We start from the raw sequence: 20,680 nt of genomic DNA on the forward strand, positions 1-20,680 counted from the left end.
TGGAACAGCTGGGGTCACAGAGGAGAGGTTTGGAACAGCTGGGGGTTCCCGAGGAGAGGTTTGGAACAGCTGGGGGTCACCGAGGAGAGGTTTGGAACAGCTGGGGGTCCCTGAGGAGAGGTTTGGAACAGCTGGGGGTCCCCGAGGAGAGGTTTGGAACAGCTGGGGGTCCCCGAGGAGAGGTTTGGAACAGCTGGGGGTCCCTGAGGAGAGGTTTGGAACAGCTGGGGGTCACCGAGGAGAGGTTTGGAACAGCTGGGGTCACCGAGGAGAGGTTTGGAACAGCTGGGGATCACCGAGGAGAGGTTTGGAACAGCTGGGGGTCCCCGAGGAGAGGTTTGGAACAGCTGGGGGTCCCCGAGGAGAGGTTTGGAACAGCTGGGGGTCACCGAGGAGAGGTTTGGAACAGCTGGGGGTCACCGAGGAGAGGTTTGGAACAGCTGGGGGTTCCCGAGGAGAGGTTTGGAACAGCCGGGGGTCTCCGAGGAGAGGTTTGGAACAGCTGGGGGTCCCCGAGGAGAGGTTTGGAACAGCTGGGGGTCCCCGAGGAGAGGTTTGGAACAGCTGGGTATCCCCGAGGAGAGGTTTGGAACAGCTGGGGGTCCCCGAGGAGAGGTTTGGAACAGCTGGGGGTCCCCGAGGAGAGGTTTGGAACAGCTGGGGGTCTCCTAGGAGAGGTTTGGAACAGCTGGGGGTCCCGAGGAGAGGTTTGGAACAGCTGGGGGTCTCCGAGGAGAGGTTTGGAACAGCTGGGGGTCCCCGAGGAGAGGTTTGGAACAGCTGGGGGTCCCCGAGGAGAGGTTTGGAACAGCTGGGGTCACAGAGGAGAGGTTTGGAACAGCTGGGGTCACAGAGGAGAGGTTTGGAACAGCTGGGGGTTCCCGAGGAGAGGTTTGGAACAGCTGGGGGTCACCGAGGAGAGGTTTGGAACAGCTGGGGGTCCCTGAGGAGAGGTTTGGAACAGCTGGGGGTTCCCGAGGAGAGGTTTGGAACAGCTGGGGGTTCCCGAGGAGAGGTTTGGAACAGCTGTGGTCACCGAGGAGAGGTTTGGAACAGCTGGGGTCACCGAGGAGAGGTTTGGAACAGCTGGGGGTCACCGAGGAGAGGTTTGGAACAGCTGGGGGTCACCGAGGAGAGGTTTGGAACAGCTGGGGGTCACCGAGGAGAGGTTTGGAAATGCTGGGGGTCCCGAGGAGAGGTTTGGAACAGCTGGGGGTCCCCGAGGAGAGGTTTGGAACAGCTGGGGGTCACCGAGGAGAGGTTTGGAACAGCTGGGGTCACCGAGGAGAGGTTTGGAACAGCTGGGGTCACCGAGGAGAGGTTTGGAACAGCTGGGGTCACTGAGGAGAGGTTTGGAACAGCTGGGGGTCACTGAGGAGAGGTTTGGAACAGCTGGGGGTCTCCGAGGAGAGGTTTGGAACAGCTGGGGGTTCCCGAGGAGAGGTTTGGAACAGCTGGGGGTCACCGAGGAGAGGTTTGGAACAGCTGGGGTCACCGAGGAGAGGTTTGGAACAGCTGGGGATCACCGAGGAGAGGTTTGGAACAGCTGGGGGTCCCCGAGGAGAGGTTTGGAACAGCTGGGGGTCCCCGAGGAGAGGTTTGGAACAGCTGGGGGTCACCGAGGAGAGGTTTGGAACAGCTGGGGGTCACCGAGGAGAGGTTTGGAACAGCTGGGGGTTCCCGAGGAGAGGTTTGGAACAGCCGGGGGTCTCCGAGGAGAGGTTTGGAACAGCTGGGGGTCCCCGAGGAGAGGTTTGGAACAGCTGGGGGTCCCCGAGGAGAGGTTTGGAACAGCTGGGTATCCCCGAGGAGAGGTTTGGAACAGCTGGGGGTCCCCGAGGAGAGGTTTGGAACAGCTGGGGGTCTCCTAGGAGAGGTTTGGAACAGCTGGGGGTCCCGAGGAGAGGTTTGGAACAGCTGGGGGTCTCCGAGGAGAGGTTTGGAACAGCTGGGGGTCCCCGAGGAGAGGTTTGGAACAGCTGGGGGTCCCCGAGGAGAGGTTTGGAACAGCTGGGGTCACAGAGGAGAGGTTTGGAACAGCTGGGGTCACAGAGGAGAGGTTTGGAACAGCTGGGGGTTCCCGAGGAGAGGTTTGGAACAGCTGGGGGTCACCGAGGAGAGGTTTGGAACAGCTGGGGGTCCCTGAGGAGAGGTTTGGAACAGCTGGGGGTTCCCGAGGAGAGGTTTGGAACAGCTGGGGGTTCCCGAGGAGAGGTTTGGAACAGCTGTGGTCACCGAGGAGAGGTTTGGAACAGCTGGGGTCACCGAGGAGAGGTTTGGAACAGCTGGGGGTCACCGAGGAGAGGTTTGGAACAGCTGGGGGTCACCGAGGAGAGGTTTGGAACAGCTGGGGGTCACCGAGGAGAGGTTTGGAAATGCTGGGGGTCCCGAGGAGAGGTTTGGAACAGCTGGGGGTCCCCGAGGAGAGGTTTGGAACAGCTGGGGGTCACCGAGGAGAGGTTTGGAACAGCTGGGGTCACCGAGGAGAGGTTTGGAACAGCTGGGGTCACCGAGGAGAGGTTTGGAACAGCTGGGGTCACCGAGGAGAGGTTTGGAACAGCTGGGGTCACCGAGGATAGGTTTGGAACAGCTGGGGGTCACCGAGGAGAGGTTTGGAACAGCTGGGGTCACAGAGGAGAGGTTTAAAACCGATGGGGTCACCAAGGAGAGGTTTGGAACAGCTGGGGGTCACCGAGGAGAGGTTTGGAAACCGCTGGGGTTCCCGAGGAGAGGTTTGGAACAGTTGGGGGTCCCCGAGGAGAGGTTTGGAAACCGCTGGGGTCACCAAGGAGAGGTTTGGAACAGCTGGGGTTCCCGAGGAGAGGTTTGGAACAGTTGGGGGTCCCCGAGGAGAGGTTTGGAAACCGCTGGGGTCACCAAGGAGAGGTTTGGAACAGCTGGGGTCACAGAGGAGAGGTTTGGAACAGCTGGGGGTTCCCGAGGAGAGGTTTGGAACAGCTGGGGGTCACCGAGGAGAGGTTTGGAACAGCTGGGGGTCACAGAGGAGAGGTTTGGAACAGCTGGGGGTCACCGAGGAGAGGTTTGGAACAGCTGGGGGTCCCCGAGGAGAGGTTTGGAACAGCTGGGGGTCACCGAGAAGAGGTTTGGAACAGCTGGGGTCACCGAGGAGAGGTTTGGAACAGCTGGGGGTCACCAAGGAGAGGTTTGGAAACCACTGCTGTAGTGACTGTGTGAAGGAGATCTCTGTCTCCACCATGTACTGTAGAGTATTACTAGTTAGAAATTCTTTATATAAGGGGACTTATATTCCATACCTTCATAAGATCCTCTAGTGACTGTGTGAAGGAGATCTCTGCTTCCACCATGTAGAACTCAGCCAGGTGACGTCTGCTCTGAGAGTTTTCTGCCCGGAACGTTGGTCCAAAAGTGTACACTCCAGGAAATGCCCTGGAAGAGACACAAAGTATAATTACGGCATACGTACAATACTCTCTCTGGATCTTATGAGTGAGTGAGTGAGTGAGCAACCAAAAGACTGACTGAATTAAAGCATGGTACTGAGTTCCAGTATCTCCTCACCCAGCCATGACCTCCAGATGCAGCTGCCCAGAGACAGTCAGGTACGCTGGGACAGAAAAGAAGTGTTGGTGCCCCTCCTCATCCTGGTTCTTCTTCTGACCTGCAGGCTGAGGGAAGATGGAAGACACATTACATCTTCTCTTTCCAATAACAACCAGATGTTCAAACTAAACTGATCCCAAGTATTAGTATTATTATGCTGAGGCTTTACTTACTGCAGCCATTTTGTTGATCGCCAGAATAGAATTGTAATTCTCTGACAGACAGAGCTCACCTCAACCTGGAAGAGCTCTCCTGCCCCTTCACAGTCATTAGACGTGAGGACTGGGGTGTGGATCTGAATAAAACCCTTCTCCTGCAATGACAATAACACTGACATTATCATCCTGACTGGGGTGAGGATCTGAGTAAAACCCTTCTCCTGCAATGACAATAACACTGACATTATCATCCTGACTGGGGTGTGGATCTGAATAAAACCCTTCTCCTGCAACACTGACATTATCATCCTGACTGGGGTGTGGATCTGAATAAAACCCTTCTCCTGCAACACTGACATTATCATCCGGACTGGGGTGTGGATCTGAGTAAAACCCTTCTCCTGCAATGACAATAACACTGACATTATCATCCTGACTGGGGTGTGGATCTGAATAAAACCCTTCTCCTGCAACACTGACATTATCATCCGGACTGGGGTGTGGATCTGAATAAAACCCTTCTCCTGCAATGACAATAACACTGACATTATCATCCTGACTGGGGTGTGGATCTGAATAAAACCCTTCTCCTGCAACACTGACATTATCATCCTGACTGGGGTGTGGATCTGAATAAAACCCTTCTCCTGCAATGACAATAACACTGACATTATCATCCTGACTGGGGTGTGGATCTGAATAAAACCCTTCTCCTGCAATGACAATAACACTGACATTATCATCCTGACTGGAGTGTGGATCTGAATAAAACCCTTCTCCTCCAACGACAACAGCAATAACATTTCACACTATTGGTTCATCTTGGATATTTTATTTTCACATTGTACTTTCCCGACATGGTTCCAGCACCTACGGTGGATGTGAAGGCTAGCCTGACCAGCACGGCAGAGCCTGGCTTGGGACAGTAGTGTGAAAAGGATATGACTTGGTATAACAATGATGTTCTATGAAAAGCCAACTGACATTTACTCCTGAGGTGCTGCACCCTCGACAACTACTGTGATTATTATTTGACCATGCTGGTCATTTATGAACATTTGAACATCTTGGCCATGTTCTGTTATAATCTCCACCCGGCTCAGCCAGAAGAGGACTGGCCCACCCCTCATAGCCTGGTTCCTCTCTAGGTTTCATCCTAGGTTTTGGCCTTTCTAGGGAGTTTTTCCTAGCCACCGTGCTTCTACAACTGCATTGCTTGCTGTTTGGGGTTTTAGGCTGGGTTTCTATACAGCACTTTGAGATATCATCTTATGTAAGAAGGGCTTTTATAAATACATTTTATTGATTGATATTCTAGTCTACTAGTCTAACATTGGTCTCATCTCACCTTGAAATATTGCTGTATAGCAGTGGTGGCTTCGCTGCGTATTCTCAGCAGGGAACTGAAGGCGTTGGTTTTACACCTCAGGTGAGGAAACTGACGGATGTATTCCAGACCATGCTTCTCCTTGATCTTAAAGGGGAAGTCCTGAAACAACAGAGCATGGTAACTGGGTCTGACTACAGAGAGCACGGTAACTGGGTCTGACTACAGAGAGCATGGTAACTGGGTCTGACTGCAGAGGGTAACTGGGTCTGACTGCAGAGAGCACGGTAACTGGGTCTGACTACAGAGAGCACGGTAACTGGATCTGACTACAGAGAGTATGGTAACTGGGTCTGACTACAGAGAGCACGGTAACTGGGTCTGACTACAGAGAGCATGGTAACTGGGTCTGACTACAGAGAGCACGGTGACTGGGTCTGACTACAGAGAGCATGGTAACTGGGTCTGACTACAGAGAGCATGGTAACTGGGTCTGACTACAGAGAGCACGGTAACTGGGTCTGACTACAGAGAGCACGGTAACTGGGTCTGACTACAGAGAGCATGGTAACTGGGTCTGACTACAGAGAGCACGGTAACTGGGTCTGACTACAGAGAGCATGGTAACTGGGTCTGACTACAGAGAGCATGGTAACTGGGTCTGACTACAGAGAGCACGGTGACTGGGTCTGACTACAGAGAGCATGGTAACTGGGTCTGACTACAGAGAGCATGGTAACTGGGTCTGACTACAGAGAGCACGGTAACTGGGTCTGACTACAGAGAGCATGGTAACTGGGTCTGACTACAGAGGGTAACTGGGTCTGACTACAGAGAGCATGGTAACTGGGTCTGACTACAGAGAGCACGGTAACTGGGTCTGACTACAGAGAGCACGGTAACTGGGTCTGACTGCAGAGAGCACGGTAACTGGGTCTGACTACAGAGAGCAGGGTAACTGGGTCTGACTACAGAGAGCATGGTAACTGGGTCTGACTACAGAGAGCATGGTAACTGGGTCTGACTACAGAGGGTAACTGGGTCTGACTACAGAGAGCATGGTAACTGGGTCTGACTGCAGAGAGCATGGTAACTGGGTCTGACTACAGAGAGCACGGTAACTGGGTCTGACTACAGAGAGCATGGTAACTGGGTCTGACTACAGAGAGCATGGTAACTGGGTCTGACTACAGAGAGCACGGTAACTGGGTCTGACTACAGAGAGCATGGTAACTGGGTCTGACTACAGAGAGCACGGTGACTGGGTCTGACTACAGAGAGCATGGTAACTGGGTCTGACTACAGAGAGCATGGTAACTGGGTCTGACTACAGAGAGCATGGTAACTGGGTCTGATTACAGAGAGCATGGTAACTGGGTCTGACTACAGAGAGCATGGTAACTGGGTCTGACTACAGAGAGCACGGTAACTGGGTCTGACTACAGAGAGCATGGTAACTGGGTCTGACTACAGAGAGCATGGTAACTGGGTCTGACTACAGAGAGCACGGTGACTGGGTCTGACTACAGAGAGCATGGTGACTGGGTCTGACTACAGAGAGCATGGTAACTGGGTCTGACTACAGAGAGCATGGTAACTGGGTCTGACTACAGAGAGCATGGTAACTGGGTCTGACTACAGAGAGCATGGTAACTGGGTCTGACTACAGAGAGCATGGTAACTGGGTCTGACTACAGAGAGCACGGTAACTGGGTCTGACTACAGAGAGCACGGTAACTGGGTCTGACTACAGAGAGCACGGTAACTGGGTCTGACTACAGAGAGCATGGTAACTGGGTCTGACTACAGAGAGCACGGTAACTGGGTCTGACTACAGAGAGCATGGTAACTGGGTCTGACTACAGAGAGCACGGTAACTGGGTCTGACTACAGAGAGCACGGTGACTGGGTCTGACTACAGAGAGCACGGTAACTGGGTCTGACTACAGAGAGCATGGTAACTGGGTCTGACTACAGAGAGCACGGTGACTGGGTCTGACTACAGAGAGCATGGTAACTGGGTCTGACTACAGAGAGCATGGTAACTGGGTCTGACTACAGAGAGCATGGTAACTGGGTCTGACTACAGAGAGCATGGTAACTGGGTCTGACTACAGAGAGCATGGTAACTGGGTCTGACTACAGAGAGCATGGTAACTGGGTCTGACTACAGAGAGCATGGTAACTGCGTCTGACTACAGAGAGCATGGTAACTGGGTCTGACTACAGAGAGCATGGTAACTGGGTCTGACTACAGAGAGCACGGTAACTGGGTCTGACTACAGAGAGCACGGTAACTGGGTCTGACTACAGAGAGCACGGTAACTGGGTCTGACTACAGAGAGCACGGTGACTGGGTCTGACTACAGAGAGCATGGTAACTGGGTCTGACTACAGAGAGCATGGTAACTGGGTCTGACTACAGAGAGCATGGTAACTGGGTCTGACTACAGAGAGCATGGTAACTGGGTCTGACTACAGAGAGCATGGTAACTGGGTCTGACTACAGAGGGCATGGTAACTGGGTCTGACTACAGAGAGCATGGTAACTGGGTCTGACTACAGAGAGCATGGTAACTGGGTCTGACTACAGAGAGCATGGTAACTGGGTCTGACTACAGAGAGCATGGTAACTGGGTCTGACTACAGAGAGCATGGTAACTGGGTCTGACTACAGAGAGCACGGTAACTGGGTCTGACTACAGAGAGCATGGTGACTGGGTCTGACTACAGTAAGATACACTATTAAAAGCATACAAGTTATAACACATTTATAACAAAACAATAACGGGTTAGCCTATAACTTATGAAACAATCATGATCTGATAGTTAGATACAGTCAGTCTAAAAATTATAGTCAGTGTATGAATGTCTTTAAGAGCATCAAGTGCTTTACAGATGTAATTATATATTTACCACAGTGTTACAATCTCCAACCACATCTATCAGGTTATATATTTACAATCTCCAACCACATCTATCAGGTTATATATTTACATTCTCCAACCACATCTATCAGGTTATATATTTACAATCTCCAACCACGTCTATCTGGTTATATATTTACATTCTCCAACCACATCTATCAGGTTATATATTTACATTCTCCAACCACATCTATCAGGTTATATATTTATATTCTCCAACCACATCTATCAGGTTATATATTTACATTCTCTAACCACATCTATCAGGTTATATATTTACATTCTCCAACCACATCTATCAGGTTATATATTTACATTCTCCAACCACATCTATCAGGTTATATATTTACATTCTCCAACCACATCTATCAGGTTATATATTTACATTCTCTAACCACATCTATCAGGTTATATATTTACATTCTCCAACCACATCTATCAGGTTATATATTTACATTCTCCAACCACATCTATCAGGTTATATATTTACATTCTCCAACCACATCTATCAGGTTATATATTTACATTCTCCAACCACATCTATCAGGTTATATATTTACATTCTCCAACCACATCTACCAGGTTATATATTTACATTCTCCAACCACATCTATCAGGTTATATATTTACATTCTCTAACCACATCTATCAGGTTATATATTTACATTCTCTAACCACATCTATCAGGTTATATATTTACATTCTCTAACCACATCTATCAGGTTATATATTTACATTCTCCAACCACATCTATCAGGTTATATATTTACATTCTCCAACCACATCTATTAGGTTATATATTTACATTCTCCAACCACATCTATTAGGTTATATATTTACATTCTCCAACCACATCTATTAGGTTATATATTTACATTCTCCAACCACATCTATTAGGTTATATATTTACATTCTCCAACCACATCTATTAGGTTATATATTTACCACAGGGTTACATTCTCCAACCACATCTATCAGGTTATATATTTACATTCTCCAACCACATCTATCAGGTTATATATTTACATTCTCCAACCACATCTACCAGGTTATATATTTACATTCTCCAACCACATCTATCAGGTTATATATTTACATTCTCCAACCACATCTACCAGGTTATATATTTACATTCTCCAACCACATCTATCAGGTTATATATTTATATTCTCCAACCACATCTATCAGGTTATATATTTACATTCTCCAACCACATCTATCAGGTTATATATTTACATTCTCCAACCACATCTATCAGGTTATATATTTACATTCTCCAACCACATCTATCAGGTTATATATTTACATTCTCCAACCACATCTATCAGGTTATATATTTACATTCTCCAACCACATCTACCAGGTTATATATTTACATTCTCCAACCATATCTATCAGGTTATATATTTACCACAGGGTTACATTCTCCAACCACATCTATCAGGTTATATATTTACATTCTCCAACCACATCTATCAGGTTATATATTTACATTCTCCAACCACATCTATTAGGTTATATATTTACCACAGGGTTACATTCTCCAACCACATCTATCTGGTTATATATTTACATTCTCCAACCACATCTATCTGGTTATATATGTACAATCTCCAACCACATCTATCTGGTTATATATTTACATTCTCCAACCACATCTATCAGGTTATATATTTACATTCTCCAACCACATCTATCTGGTTAAATATTTACAATCTCCAACCACATCTATCTGGTTATATATTTACATTCTCCAACCACATCTATCAGGTTATATATTTACATTCTCCAACCACATCTATCAGGTTATATATTTACATTCTCCAACCACATCTATCAGGTTATATATTTACATTCTCTAACCACATCTATCAGGTTATATATTTACATTCTCCAACCACATCTATCAGGTTATATATTTACAATCTCCAACCACATCTATCAGGTTATATATTTACAATCTCCAACCACATCTATCAGGTTATATATTTACATTCTCCAACCACATCTATCAGGTTATATATTTACAATCTCCAACCACATCTATCAGGTTATATATTTACAATCTCCAACCACATCTATCAGGTTATATATTTACATTCTCCAACCACATCTATCAGGTTATATATTTACATTCTCCAACCACATCTATCAGGTTATATATTTACCACAGGGTTACATTCTCCAACCACATCTATCAGGTTATATATTTACAATCTCCAACCACATCTATCAGGTTATATATTTACAATCTCCAACCACATCTATCAGGTTATATATTTACATTCTCCAACCACATCTATCAGGTTATATATTTACATTCTCTAACCACATCTATCAGGTTATATATTTACCACAGGGTTACATTCTCCAACCACATCTATCAGGTTATATATTTACAATCTCCAACCACATCTATCAGGTTATATATTTACATTCTCCAACCACATCTATCAGGTTATATATTTACATTCTCCAACCACATCTATCAGGTTATATATTTACCACAGGGTTACATTCTCCAACCACATCTATCAGGTTATATATTTACAATCTCCAACCACATCTATCAGGTTATATATTTACAATCTCCAACCACATCTATCAGGTTATATATTTACATTCTCCAACCACATCTATCAGGTTATATATTTACATTCTCCAACCACATCTATCAGGTTATATATTTACCACAGGGTTACATTCTCCAACCACATCTATCAGGTTATATATTTACAATCTCCAACCACATCTATCAGGTTATATATTTACAATCTCCAACCACATCTATCAGGTTATATATTTACATTCTCCAACCACATCTATCAGGTTATATATTTACATTCTCCAACCACATCTATCAGGTTATATATTTACCACAGGGTTACATTCTCCAACCACATCTATCTGGTTATATATTTACATTCTCCAACCACATCTATCAGGTTATATATTTACAATCTCCAACCACATCTATCAGGTTATATATTTACAATCTCCAACCACATCTATCAGGTTATATATTTACATTCTCCAACCACATCTATCAGGTTATATATTTACATTCTCCAACCACATCTATCAGGTTATATATTTACATTCTCTAACCACATCTATCAGGTTATATATTTACATTCTCTAACCACATCTATCAGGTTATATATTTACATTCTCCAACCACATCTATCAGGTTATATATTTACAATCTCCAACCACATCTATCAGGTTATATATTTACAATCTCCAACCACATCTATCAGGTTATATATTTACATTCTCCAACCACATCTATCAGGTTATATATTTACATTCTCCAACCACATCTATCAGGTTATATATTTACATTCTCCAACCACATCTATCAGGTTATATATTTACAATCTCCAACCACATCTATCAGGTTATATATTTACAATCTCCAACCACATCTATCAGGTTATATATTTACATTCTCCAACCACATCTATCAGGTTATATATTTACATTCTCCAACCACATCTATCAGGTTATATATTTACATTCTCCAACCACATCTATCAGGTTATATATTTACCACAGGGTTACATTCTCCAACCACATCTATCAGGTTATATATTTACAATCTCCAACCACATCTATCAGGTTATATATTTACAATCTCCAACCACATCTATCAGGTTATATATTTACATTCTCCAACCACATCTATCAGGTTATATATTTACATTCTCCAACCACATCTATCAGGTTATATATTTACAATCTCCAACCACATCTATCAGGTTATATATTTACAATCTCCAACCACATCTATCAGGTTATATATTTACATTCTCCAACCACATCTATCAGGTTATATATTTACATTCTCCAACCACATCTATCAGGTTATATATTTACATTCTCCAACCACATCTATCAGGTTATATATTTACAATCTCCAACCACATCTATCAGGTTATATATTTACAATCTCCAACCACATCTATCAGGTTATATATTTACATTCTCCAACCACATCTATCAGGTTATATATTTACCACAGGGTTACATTCTCCAACCACATCTATCTGGTTATATATTTACATTCTCCAACCACATCTATCAGGTTATATATTTACATTCTCCAACCACATCTATCAGGTTATATATTTACCACAGGGTTACATTCTCCAACCACATCTATCTGGTTATATATTTACATTCTCCAACCACATCTATCTGGTTATATATTTACATTCTCCAACCACATCTATCAGGTTATATATTTACATTCTCCAACCACATCTATCTGGTTATATATTTACATTCTCCAACCACATCTATCAGGTTATATATTTACATTCTCCAACCACATCTATCAGGTTATATATTTACCACAGGGTTACATTCTCCAACCACATCTATCAGGTTATATATTTACATTCTCCAACCACATCTATCAGGTTATATATTTACATTCTCCAACCACATCTATCTGGTTATATATTTACATTCTCCAACCACATCTATCTGGTTATATATTTACATTCTCCAACCACATCTATCTGGTTATATATTTACATTCTCCAACCACATCTATCTGGTTATATATTTACATTCTCCAACCACATCTATCAGGTTATATATTTACATTCTCCAACCACATCTATCAGGTTATATATTTACCACAGGGTTACATTCTCCAACCACATCTATCAGGTTATATATTTACATTCTCCAACCACATCTATCAGGTTATATATTTACCACAGGGTTACATTCTCCAACCACATCTATCAGGTTATATATTTACCACAGGGTTACATTCTCCAACCACATCTATCAGGTTATATATTTACATTCTCCAACCACATCTATCAGGTTATATATTTACCACAGGGTTACATTCTCCAACCACATCTATCTGGTTATATATTTACCACAGGGTTACATTCTCCAACCACATCTATCTGGTTATATATTTACCACAGGGTTACATTCTCCAACCACATCTATCTGGTTATATATTTACATTCTCCAACCACATCTATCAGGTTATATATTTACCACAGGGTTACATTCTCCAACCACATCTATCTGGTTATATATTTACCACAGGGTTACATTCTCCAACCACATCTATCTGGTTATATATTTACCACAGGGTTACATTCTCCAACCACATCTATCTGGTTATATATTTACCACAGGGTTACATTCTCCAACCACATCTATCAGGTTATATATTTACCACAGGGTTACATTCTCCAACCACATCTATCAGGTTATATATTTACATTCTCCAACCACATCTATCAGGTTATATATTTACCACAGGGTTACATTCTCCAACCACATCTATCAGGTTATATATTTACATTCTCCAACCACATCTATCAGGTTATATATTTACCACAGGGTTACATTCTCCAACCACATCTATCTGGTTATATATTTACCACAGGGTTACATTCTCCAACCACATCTATCAGGTTATATATTTACCACAGGGTTACATTCTCCAACCACATCTATCTGGTTATATATTTACCACAGGGTTACATTCTCCAACCACATCTATCTGGTTATATATTTACCACAGGGTTACATTCTCCAACCACATCTATCTGGTTATATATTTACCACAGGGTTACATTCTCCAACCACATCTATCTGGTTATATATTTACCACAGGGTTACATTCTCCAACCACATCTATCAGGTTATATATTTACCACAGGGTTACATTCTCCAACCACATCTATCAGGTTATATATTTACATTCTCCAACCACATCTATCAGGTTATATATTTACCACAGGGTTACATTCTCCAACCACATCTATCTGGTTATATATTTACCACAGGGTTACATTCTCCAACCACATCTATCAGGTTATATATTTACCACAGGGTTACATTCTCCAACCACATCTATCAGGTTATATATTTACCACAGGGTTACATTCTCCAACCACATCTATCTGGTCAGCCTGCAGTTCCACCTCCTGCTTGCGGCTGGGACTCGTGACCAGGCTTCCTGAGATCTCCACAGCACTCCCAAATGTCAGCAGTCTGGAGAAGGAGAAACAACCAGGAAAGAACAGAGGAGTGATAATCAAGCCAATCAACAATACTCATGATAGGTATAGAAATAAACCTCATACGAGTCAGCATATAGCGACACAAGACGCTCCACCCCCAACAGACATCATATGATTCATCATATAGCGACACAAGTCACTCCACCCCCAACAGACATCATATGATTCATCATATAGCGACACAAGTCACTCCACCCCAACAGACATCATATAGCGACACAAGTCACTCCACCCCCAACAGACATCATATGATTCATCATATAGCGACACAAGTCACTCCACCCCAACAGACATCATATGATTCATCATATAGCGACACAAGTCACTCCACCCCAACAGACATCATATGATTCATCATATAGCGACACAAGTCACTCCACCCCCAACAGACATCATATGATTCATCATATAGCGACACAAGTCACTCCACCCCAACAGACATCATATAGCGACACAAGTCACTCCACCCCCAACAGACATCATATGATTCATCATATAGCGACACAAGTCACTCCACCCCCAACAGACATCATATGATTCATCATATAGCGACACAAGTCACTCCACCCCCAACAGACATCATATGATTCATCATATAGCAACACAAGTCACTCCACCCCCAACATACATCATATGATTCATCATATAGCGACACAAGACACTCCACCCCAAAGGGAAGAGGGTGCTATGGACCCTGGTCAAAAGTAGTACACTATACAGGGAAGAGGGTGCTATGGACCCTGGTCAAAAGTAGTACCCCTATACAGGGAAGAGGGTGCAATGGGCCCCGGTCAAAAGTAGTACACTATACAGGGAAGAGGGTGCTATGGACCCTGGCCAAAAGTAGTGCACTATACAGGGAAGAGGGTGCTATGGACCCTGGCCAAAAGTAGTACACTATACAGGGAAGAGGGTGCTATGGACCCTGGCCAAAAGTAGTGCACTATACAGGGAAGAGGGTGCTATGGACCCTGGTCAAAAGTAGTACACTATACAGGGAAGAGGGTGCTATGGACCCTGGCCAAAAGTAGTGCACTATACAGGGAAGAGGGTGCTATGGACCCTGGTCAAAAGTAGTACACTATACAGGGAAGAGGGTGCTATGGACCCTGATCAAAAGTAGTGCACTATACAGGGAAGAGGGTGATATGGACCCTGGTCAAAAGTAGTACACTATACAGGGAAGAGGGTGATATGGACCCTGGTCAAAAGTAGTGCACTATACAGGGAAGAGGGTGATATGGACCCTGGTCAAAAGTAGTGCACTATACAGGGAAGAGGGTGCTATGGGCCCTGGTCAAAAGTAGTGCACTATACAGGGAAGAGGGTGATATGGACCCTGGTCAAAAGTAGTGCACTATACAGGGAAGAGGGTGCTATGGACCCTGATCAAAAGTAGTACACTATACAGGGAAGAGGGTGCAATGGACCCTGGTCAAAAGTAGTACACTATACAGGGAAGTGGGTGCTATGGACCCTGGTCAATAGTAGTACACTATTCAGGGAAGTGGGTGCTATTGACCCTCGTCAAAAGTAGTGCACTATACAGGGAAGAGGGTGCCATTTGGGACGTAGACTGACTGTCAGGAGGATAATGCCATGTAGCCTACAGGTACGGCCTCACCTGTGGTTGAGCTCTGAGCTGGCCACTACCTGTAGAGACTGAAGGGAGCTCCCGTCATTCACATGGAGAAACAGATTCTCTTTCTGGGGTCTCACAGAGCGAACCCAGCCCTAGGATATCAGAGGGACAGTATATTACAGAACACTATAGACTTTGACCAGCTCAGCCGTATGATGTCAGGGGGACACAGTGGTGTAAAATACTTAAGTAAAAATAGTATTACTTAAGTCATTTTTTGGGGGGAATCTGTACTTTACTTTTGACAACTTTTACTCCACTACATTCCATAAGAAAATAATGTACTTTCTACTCGATACATTTTCCTTGACAACCAAAATAACTCATTACATTTTGAACGCTAAGCAGGACAGTAAAATGGTCCAATTCACACACACTGTAAATGATGCCTGAGTTGTTAGAGTGTGCCCCTGGCTACCTGTAAATAAAACAGAAAGCCGTCTGCTTTTCTTAATATAAGGATATTTTTTTATACTTTCACTTTTGATACTGAAATATATTTTAGCAATTAAATGTACTTTTGATACTTAAGTATATTTAAAACCATAATACTTTCAGACTTTTACTCAAGTAGTATTTTACTGGGTGACTTTCACTTTTACTTGAGTCATTTTCTATTAAGGTATCTTTACTGTTACTCAAGTATGACAACTGCGTACTTTTTACATTTGAGTCATTTAGCAGACGCTCTTATCCAGAGCGACTTACAGCATTCATCTTAAGATAGCTAGTTAGGTGGGACGACCACATATCACAGGCATAGAAAGTACATTTCTCCCACAGGAGGGACAGTACATTACATGATATACTTTGACCAACCCGTCCCTGAGTTAAATAGCTAAATACAGTAGCCTGTATTTAACCATTCAGAAATTAAGTTACAAATGTAATATTTGTAAATGACAGTAGCAGTGATGAACACTGAGTAGCAGCAGACCTCTGAGGGTCATTTGTTCATTCACTTACTTCTCAATAATTAATTTATGACAGTATTTTATTTAACCTTTATTTAACTAGGCATGTCAGTTAAGAACAAATTCTTATTTACAATGACGGTCTACAGTAGACACAATTACAATACCTGCACTTTGATTTTTGTCCCCACTTCTAAATGTGAGATTGCCTCGCATATTCTGAGCTTTCTGGGTGTCTTCTGGCAGTAATATCTAAGGCTTTGCAACATTCCAATAGCTCCTTCAGACAACCACAACCTATTAGCCGGCAACATTGTTACTATATGCCTCGAAATTTCAACGTTGAACAAATAAATAGTTTAGTTACAGACGCTAGATTATGCAATATGGAGCTACAATTACTAAAATGAAAAAGAGGTAAACGATGTATTCATTATGACGGTTCAATTCAGTTTCTAAAACGCTAGTTGACATTCACGTTGTCCCGTGCTTCCTGGTTGAAGATCACTTCCCGTTTGGGTCTCTGGCTATTGGTGCTCCTTCTCCTTCGTCTTCTTCGATGGGGTTTAACGGCGGTTGGCTATTGGTGCTCCTTCTCCTTCGTCTTCTTCGATGGGGTTTAACGGCGGTTGGCTATTGGTGCTCCTTCTCCTTCGTCTTCTTCGATGGGGTTTAACGGCGGTTGGCTATTGGTGCGATTCTGTGACATTCTTTTCAACTAGACAATACGACTATGCTAAACCGTGGGACACTGGTCCATGAACAGAGACGTGACCGGGCAAAAACGGTGAGGAAGGAGCGCCCGTCTCTAGTCGAACAGTAATCTGCGCCGCTCGGTCATGTTGTCAACAAGGCAGCAACACAGATTGAACAATGACACAGAGATTTCACCGGATTGTATAAAATGTTTAAAGCATCAGCTTGGCATTTCCACTCACTAGCAAATATGGTAGTGAGAGGAAGCCCAGTGGCCGGCAGTGGGAGAAGATATAACGAGATGGATTTCGAACGATATTCTTTGGATTTTCTCATCGATTAAACATTTGATCTCAATACAGTTTTCTGTTCCCAAAACTAGAATATGTTACAAATAGAGTGGACCAAGTTTGGTAGGCTTTACCCTTTGCCAAAGTTTTTTTTAAAGTTTGTTGTTTAGGAGTGCAAAGTCGAAATGAGTTATAGCACACGCGCTATTTACAGAGTAGGCGTTCCCTAACGGAAATATGCAAATGACTGCTAGAACGCGCCAATAGAATCTCACTAGCTCGTGTATGGCTCTGCCCACTATGACTCATTTGTTTCCGTTTGAAACGAAAGGTTGTGGTCTATCTTGGTTTATTTATAAAAAAAGCTTTGTCGGCATGGTGCATCGTCCAGAAACATACAATCTCTTTTCCGTAATATATGTTTGAATTTTTTCAAACTAGTTTTAATTTGGAAGGCAATCACTTTTGCATGTGAAAACTGCGGGGTTTGCCTAAAGGTTTATTTATACACATACTCCTAACCATACTCATCGTGCTTAATTACGTCACTGTTGTTTTGCCCTCACGCCGAGGAGGCAGCCCGGTTCCAAAACTAATGCAATCAAACCCTGTTAAAACGCCTCCACCCGGGCACCCTGGCAAGATCAATCGAATCCCCTCAATCGCCCAACGAATATGACTCATGCTCTATTTCCTTCTGGTAGTTGTAGTTCTTTGAGGAGACAGAAGTCAAATAACACTTCACACTAAAATAATTGTATAATTTGTAGAAATCATTTCAATTCCATTGATTGTATTGCCTTTGACGTGATCCAACTAAATTGATCCAACAATTGTTCACTAACATTTTTATGGGGATTACATTTCTGAAATTACCACAGAGAACACGATTAAACATACTGTATGTTACTGCAGTATATTCATTCTGGAAGCTATGTTTTATTTGTTTGTCATTGGCTGTAGCCTACATCTATCAATGTGGCATTTGTTGCCCGCTCTCTGACCTCTGACCTGTGTCTGATGTGATTTGATATTTCCAGATCGTCATGAAGGCAGATGATGTAGCAAGATAACAATAAGAATGTAGGTATCTATTACACAGTTATATAGGCAAAGTGGAGACATGTTATTATTTATATATTTTTTGGGAGGGGCGTCGGGGGGCCCCCCCAGATAGCGTCAGAACACGAACACGTCATAAGCAATGTAAGAATGTGCGGAGGAAGATGCCTCAAATGCATTAGTTTAAGTGTAGATTGAAAATGTAATTTTTTTTCATATCCCAACTCCCCCTGAGAGTGTATCAACGGGCAACCATGGAGCAAATAGTTTGAAGTGCCTTGTGTATTCTTAATATTTGCCTTGAAATACCTTCATTAAAGGCCCTGTGCAGTTAAACATGTGATTTTGCTGTATTTTCTTTAAATACATACAGTGCATTTGGGAAGTATTCAGACCCCTTGACTTTTTCCACATTTTGTTACGTTACAGCCTTATTCTAAAATGGATTCAATTGTCCCCCCCCCCCGTTATCAATCTATATACAATACCCAATAATTACAATGCAAAAACGGGTTAATAGAAATGTTTGCCTATTTTTAAAAACAAAAAAATTGAAATATCATATTTACATAAGTATTCAGACCCTTAACTCTGCATTTTGTTGAAGCGCCTTTGGCAGCGATTACAGCCTTGAGTCTTCTTGGGTATGACGCTACAAGCTTGGCACACCTGTATTTGAGGAGTTTCTCCCATTCTTCTCTGCAGATCCTCTCAAGCTCTGTCAGGTTGGATAGGGAGCGTCGCTGGACAGCTATTTTCAGGTATCTCCAGAGATATTCGATTGGGTTCACTGGCTGGGCCACTCAAGGACATTCAGAGACTTGTCCCGAAGCCACTCCTGCGTTGTCTTGGCTGTGTGCTTAGGGTCATTGTTCTGTTGGAAGGTACATCTTTGCCCCAGTCTGAGGTCCTGAGCGCTCTGGAGCAGGTTTTCATAAAGGATCTCTCTGTACTTTGCTCCATTCATCTTTCCCTAGATCCTGACTAGTCTCCCAGTCCCTGCCGCTGAAAAACATCCCTACATATACAACATCCTTCCATATACCCCTCATAATACCCTTCAATATACCCCTCCATATACCCTCCCTATACCCTCCATATACCCTCTATATACCCTCCGTGTTCCCCTCATAATAAAGGACCCTGTCTGCTCTTCGTTCACCTCTATATCTACACCATAATTTATACCCCTCCATATACCCTCCATATACCCTCTACATACCCTCATATATCCCTCATAATAAAGGACCCTGTCTGCTCTTCGTTCACCTCTATATCTACACCATCATTTATACCCTCCCTATACCCTCCATATACCCTCTACATACCCTCATATATCCCTCATAATAAAGGACCCTGTCTGCTCTTCGTCCACCTCTGTATCTACACCACAATTTATACCCTCTATATACCCCTCCATATACCCCTCCATATACCCCTCCATATACCCCTCCATATACCCCTCCATATACCCCTCCATATACCCCTCCATATACCCCTCCATATACCCCTCCATATACCCCTCCATATACCCCTCCATATACCCCTCATTTTTAAAAAAGGACCCTGTCTACTCTTCGTCCACCTCCTTATCTACACCACATTTTCGCCCTTGCAAAGTTAGCTTTAGATACAGATAGAATGAATACTTCTTCATATCAGTAGGACATAAAAGACGGTGTCCTTTAACGACCTAGAGAACGGCACACTATCCACCAGGCAGGATGAGAACACATATGCACTTTAGAAAACACCATCAGGAAGTATGTATCAACTTTGTAAGAAATATATCCACTTGGTAGGAAAAAGGATTTCTCAGTCAAGGAATGGAAACGGTGTCTGGAGAGTCAGAAGAGCAGTCAGAGGGAGGTCACACACACACACACACACAGTGTTGACAGGTTGTAGGGTCTCAGGTGTTAGGAGGTATTCCTATAAAAACACGTTCCATACAGAACCCAGTCAACCGTCGGCGTTCCACAGAGAGACTGAGGGTTGTATCCAACATGGCATCCTA

General features: G+C 43.8%; 1 protein-coding gene across 2 annotated transcripts in view; it reads right to left on the minus strand.

Moving 5' to 3' along the window:
• Positions 1-17,740, minus strand: part of nars2 (asparaginyl-tRNA synthetase 2, mitochondrial) — a 32,352-nt gene extending 14,612 nt beyond the window's left edge. The window contains exons 1-7 of one of the 2 annotated variants that reach the window (XM_038986934.1): positions 16,783-17,740; positions 15,684-15,793; positions 13,910-14,030; positions 5,089-5,229; positions 3,815-3,895; positions 3,541-3,647; positions 3,276-3,408 (exon numbers count right to left, since the gene is read on the minus strand). In XM_038986934.1, the coding sequence (XP_038842862.1) occupies positions 3,276-3,408; positions 3,541-3,647; positions 3,815-3,895; positions 5,089-5,229; positions 13,910-14,030; positions 15,684-15,793; positions 16,783-16,929 (840 nt within the window). In that variant the 5' untranslated portion in view covers positions 16,930-17,740. Of the gene's footprint in view, positions 1-3,275; positions 3,409-3,540; positions 3,648-3,755; positions 3,896-5,088; positions 5,230-13,909; positions 14,031-15,683; positions 15,794-16,782 lie in introns of those variants that run through there. The other variant, XM_038986935.1, reaches the window with a different exon arrangement.
• Between the last annotated feature and the right edge of the window lie 2,940 nt (positions 17,741-20,680).

The sequence above is a fragment of the Salvelinus namaycush genome, unplaced genomic scaffold (genome assembly GCF_016432855.1).
Source record: "Salvelinus namaycush isolate Seneca unplaced genomic scaffold, SaNama_1.0 Scaffold603, whole genome shotgun sequence".
Lineage (NCBI taxonomy): Eukaryota > Metazoa > Chordata > Actinopteri > Salmoniformes > Salmonidae > Salvelinus > Salvelinus namaycush.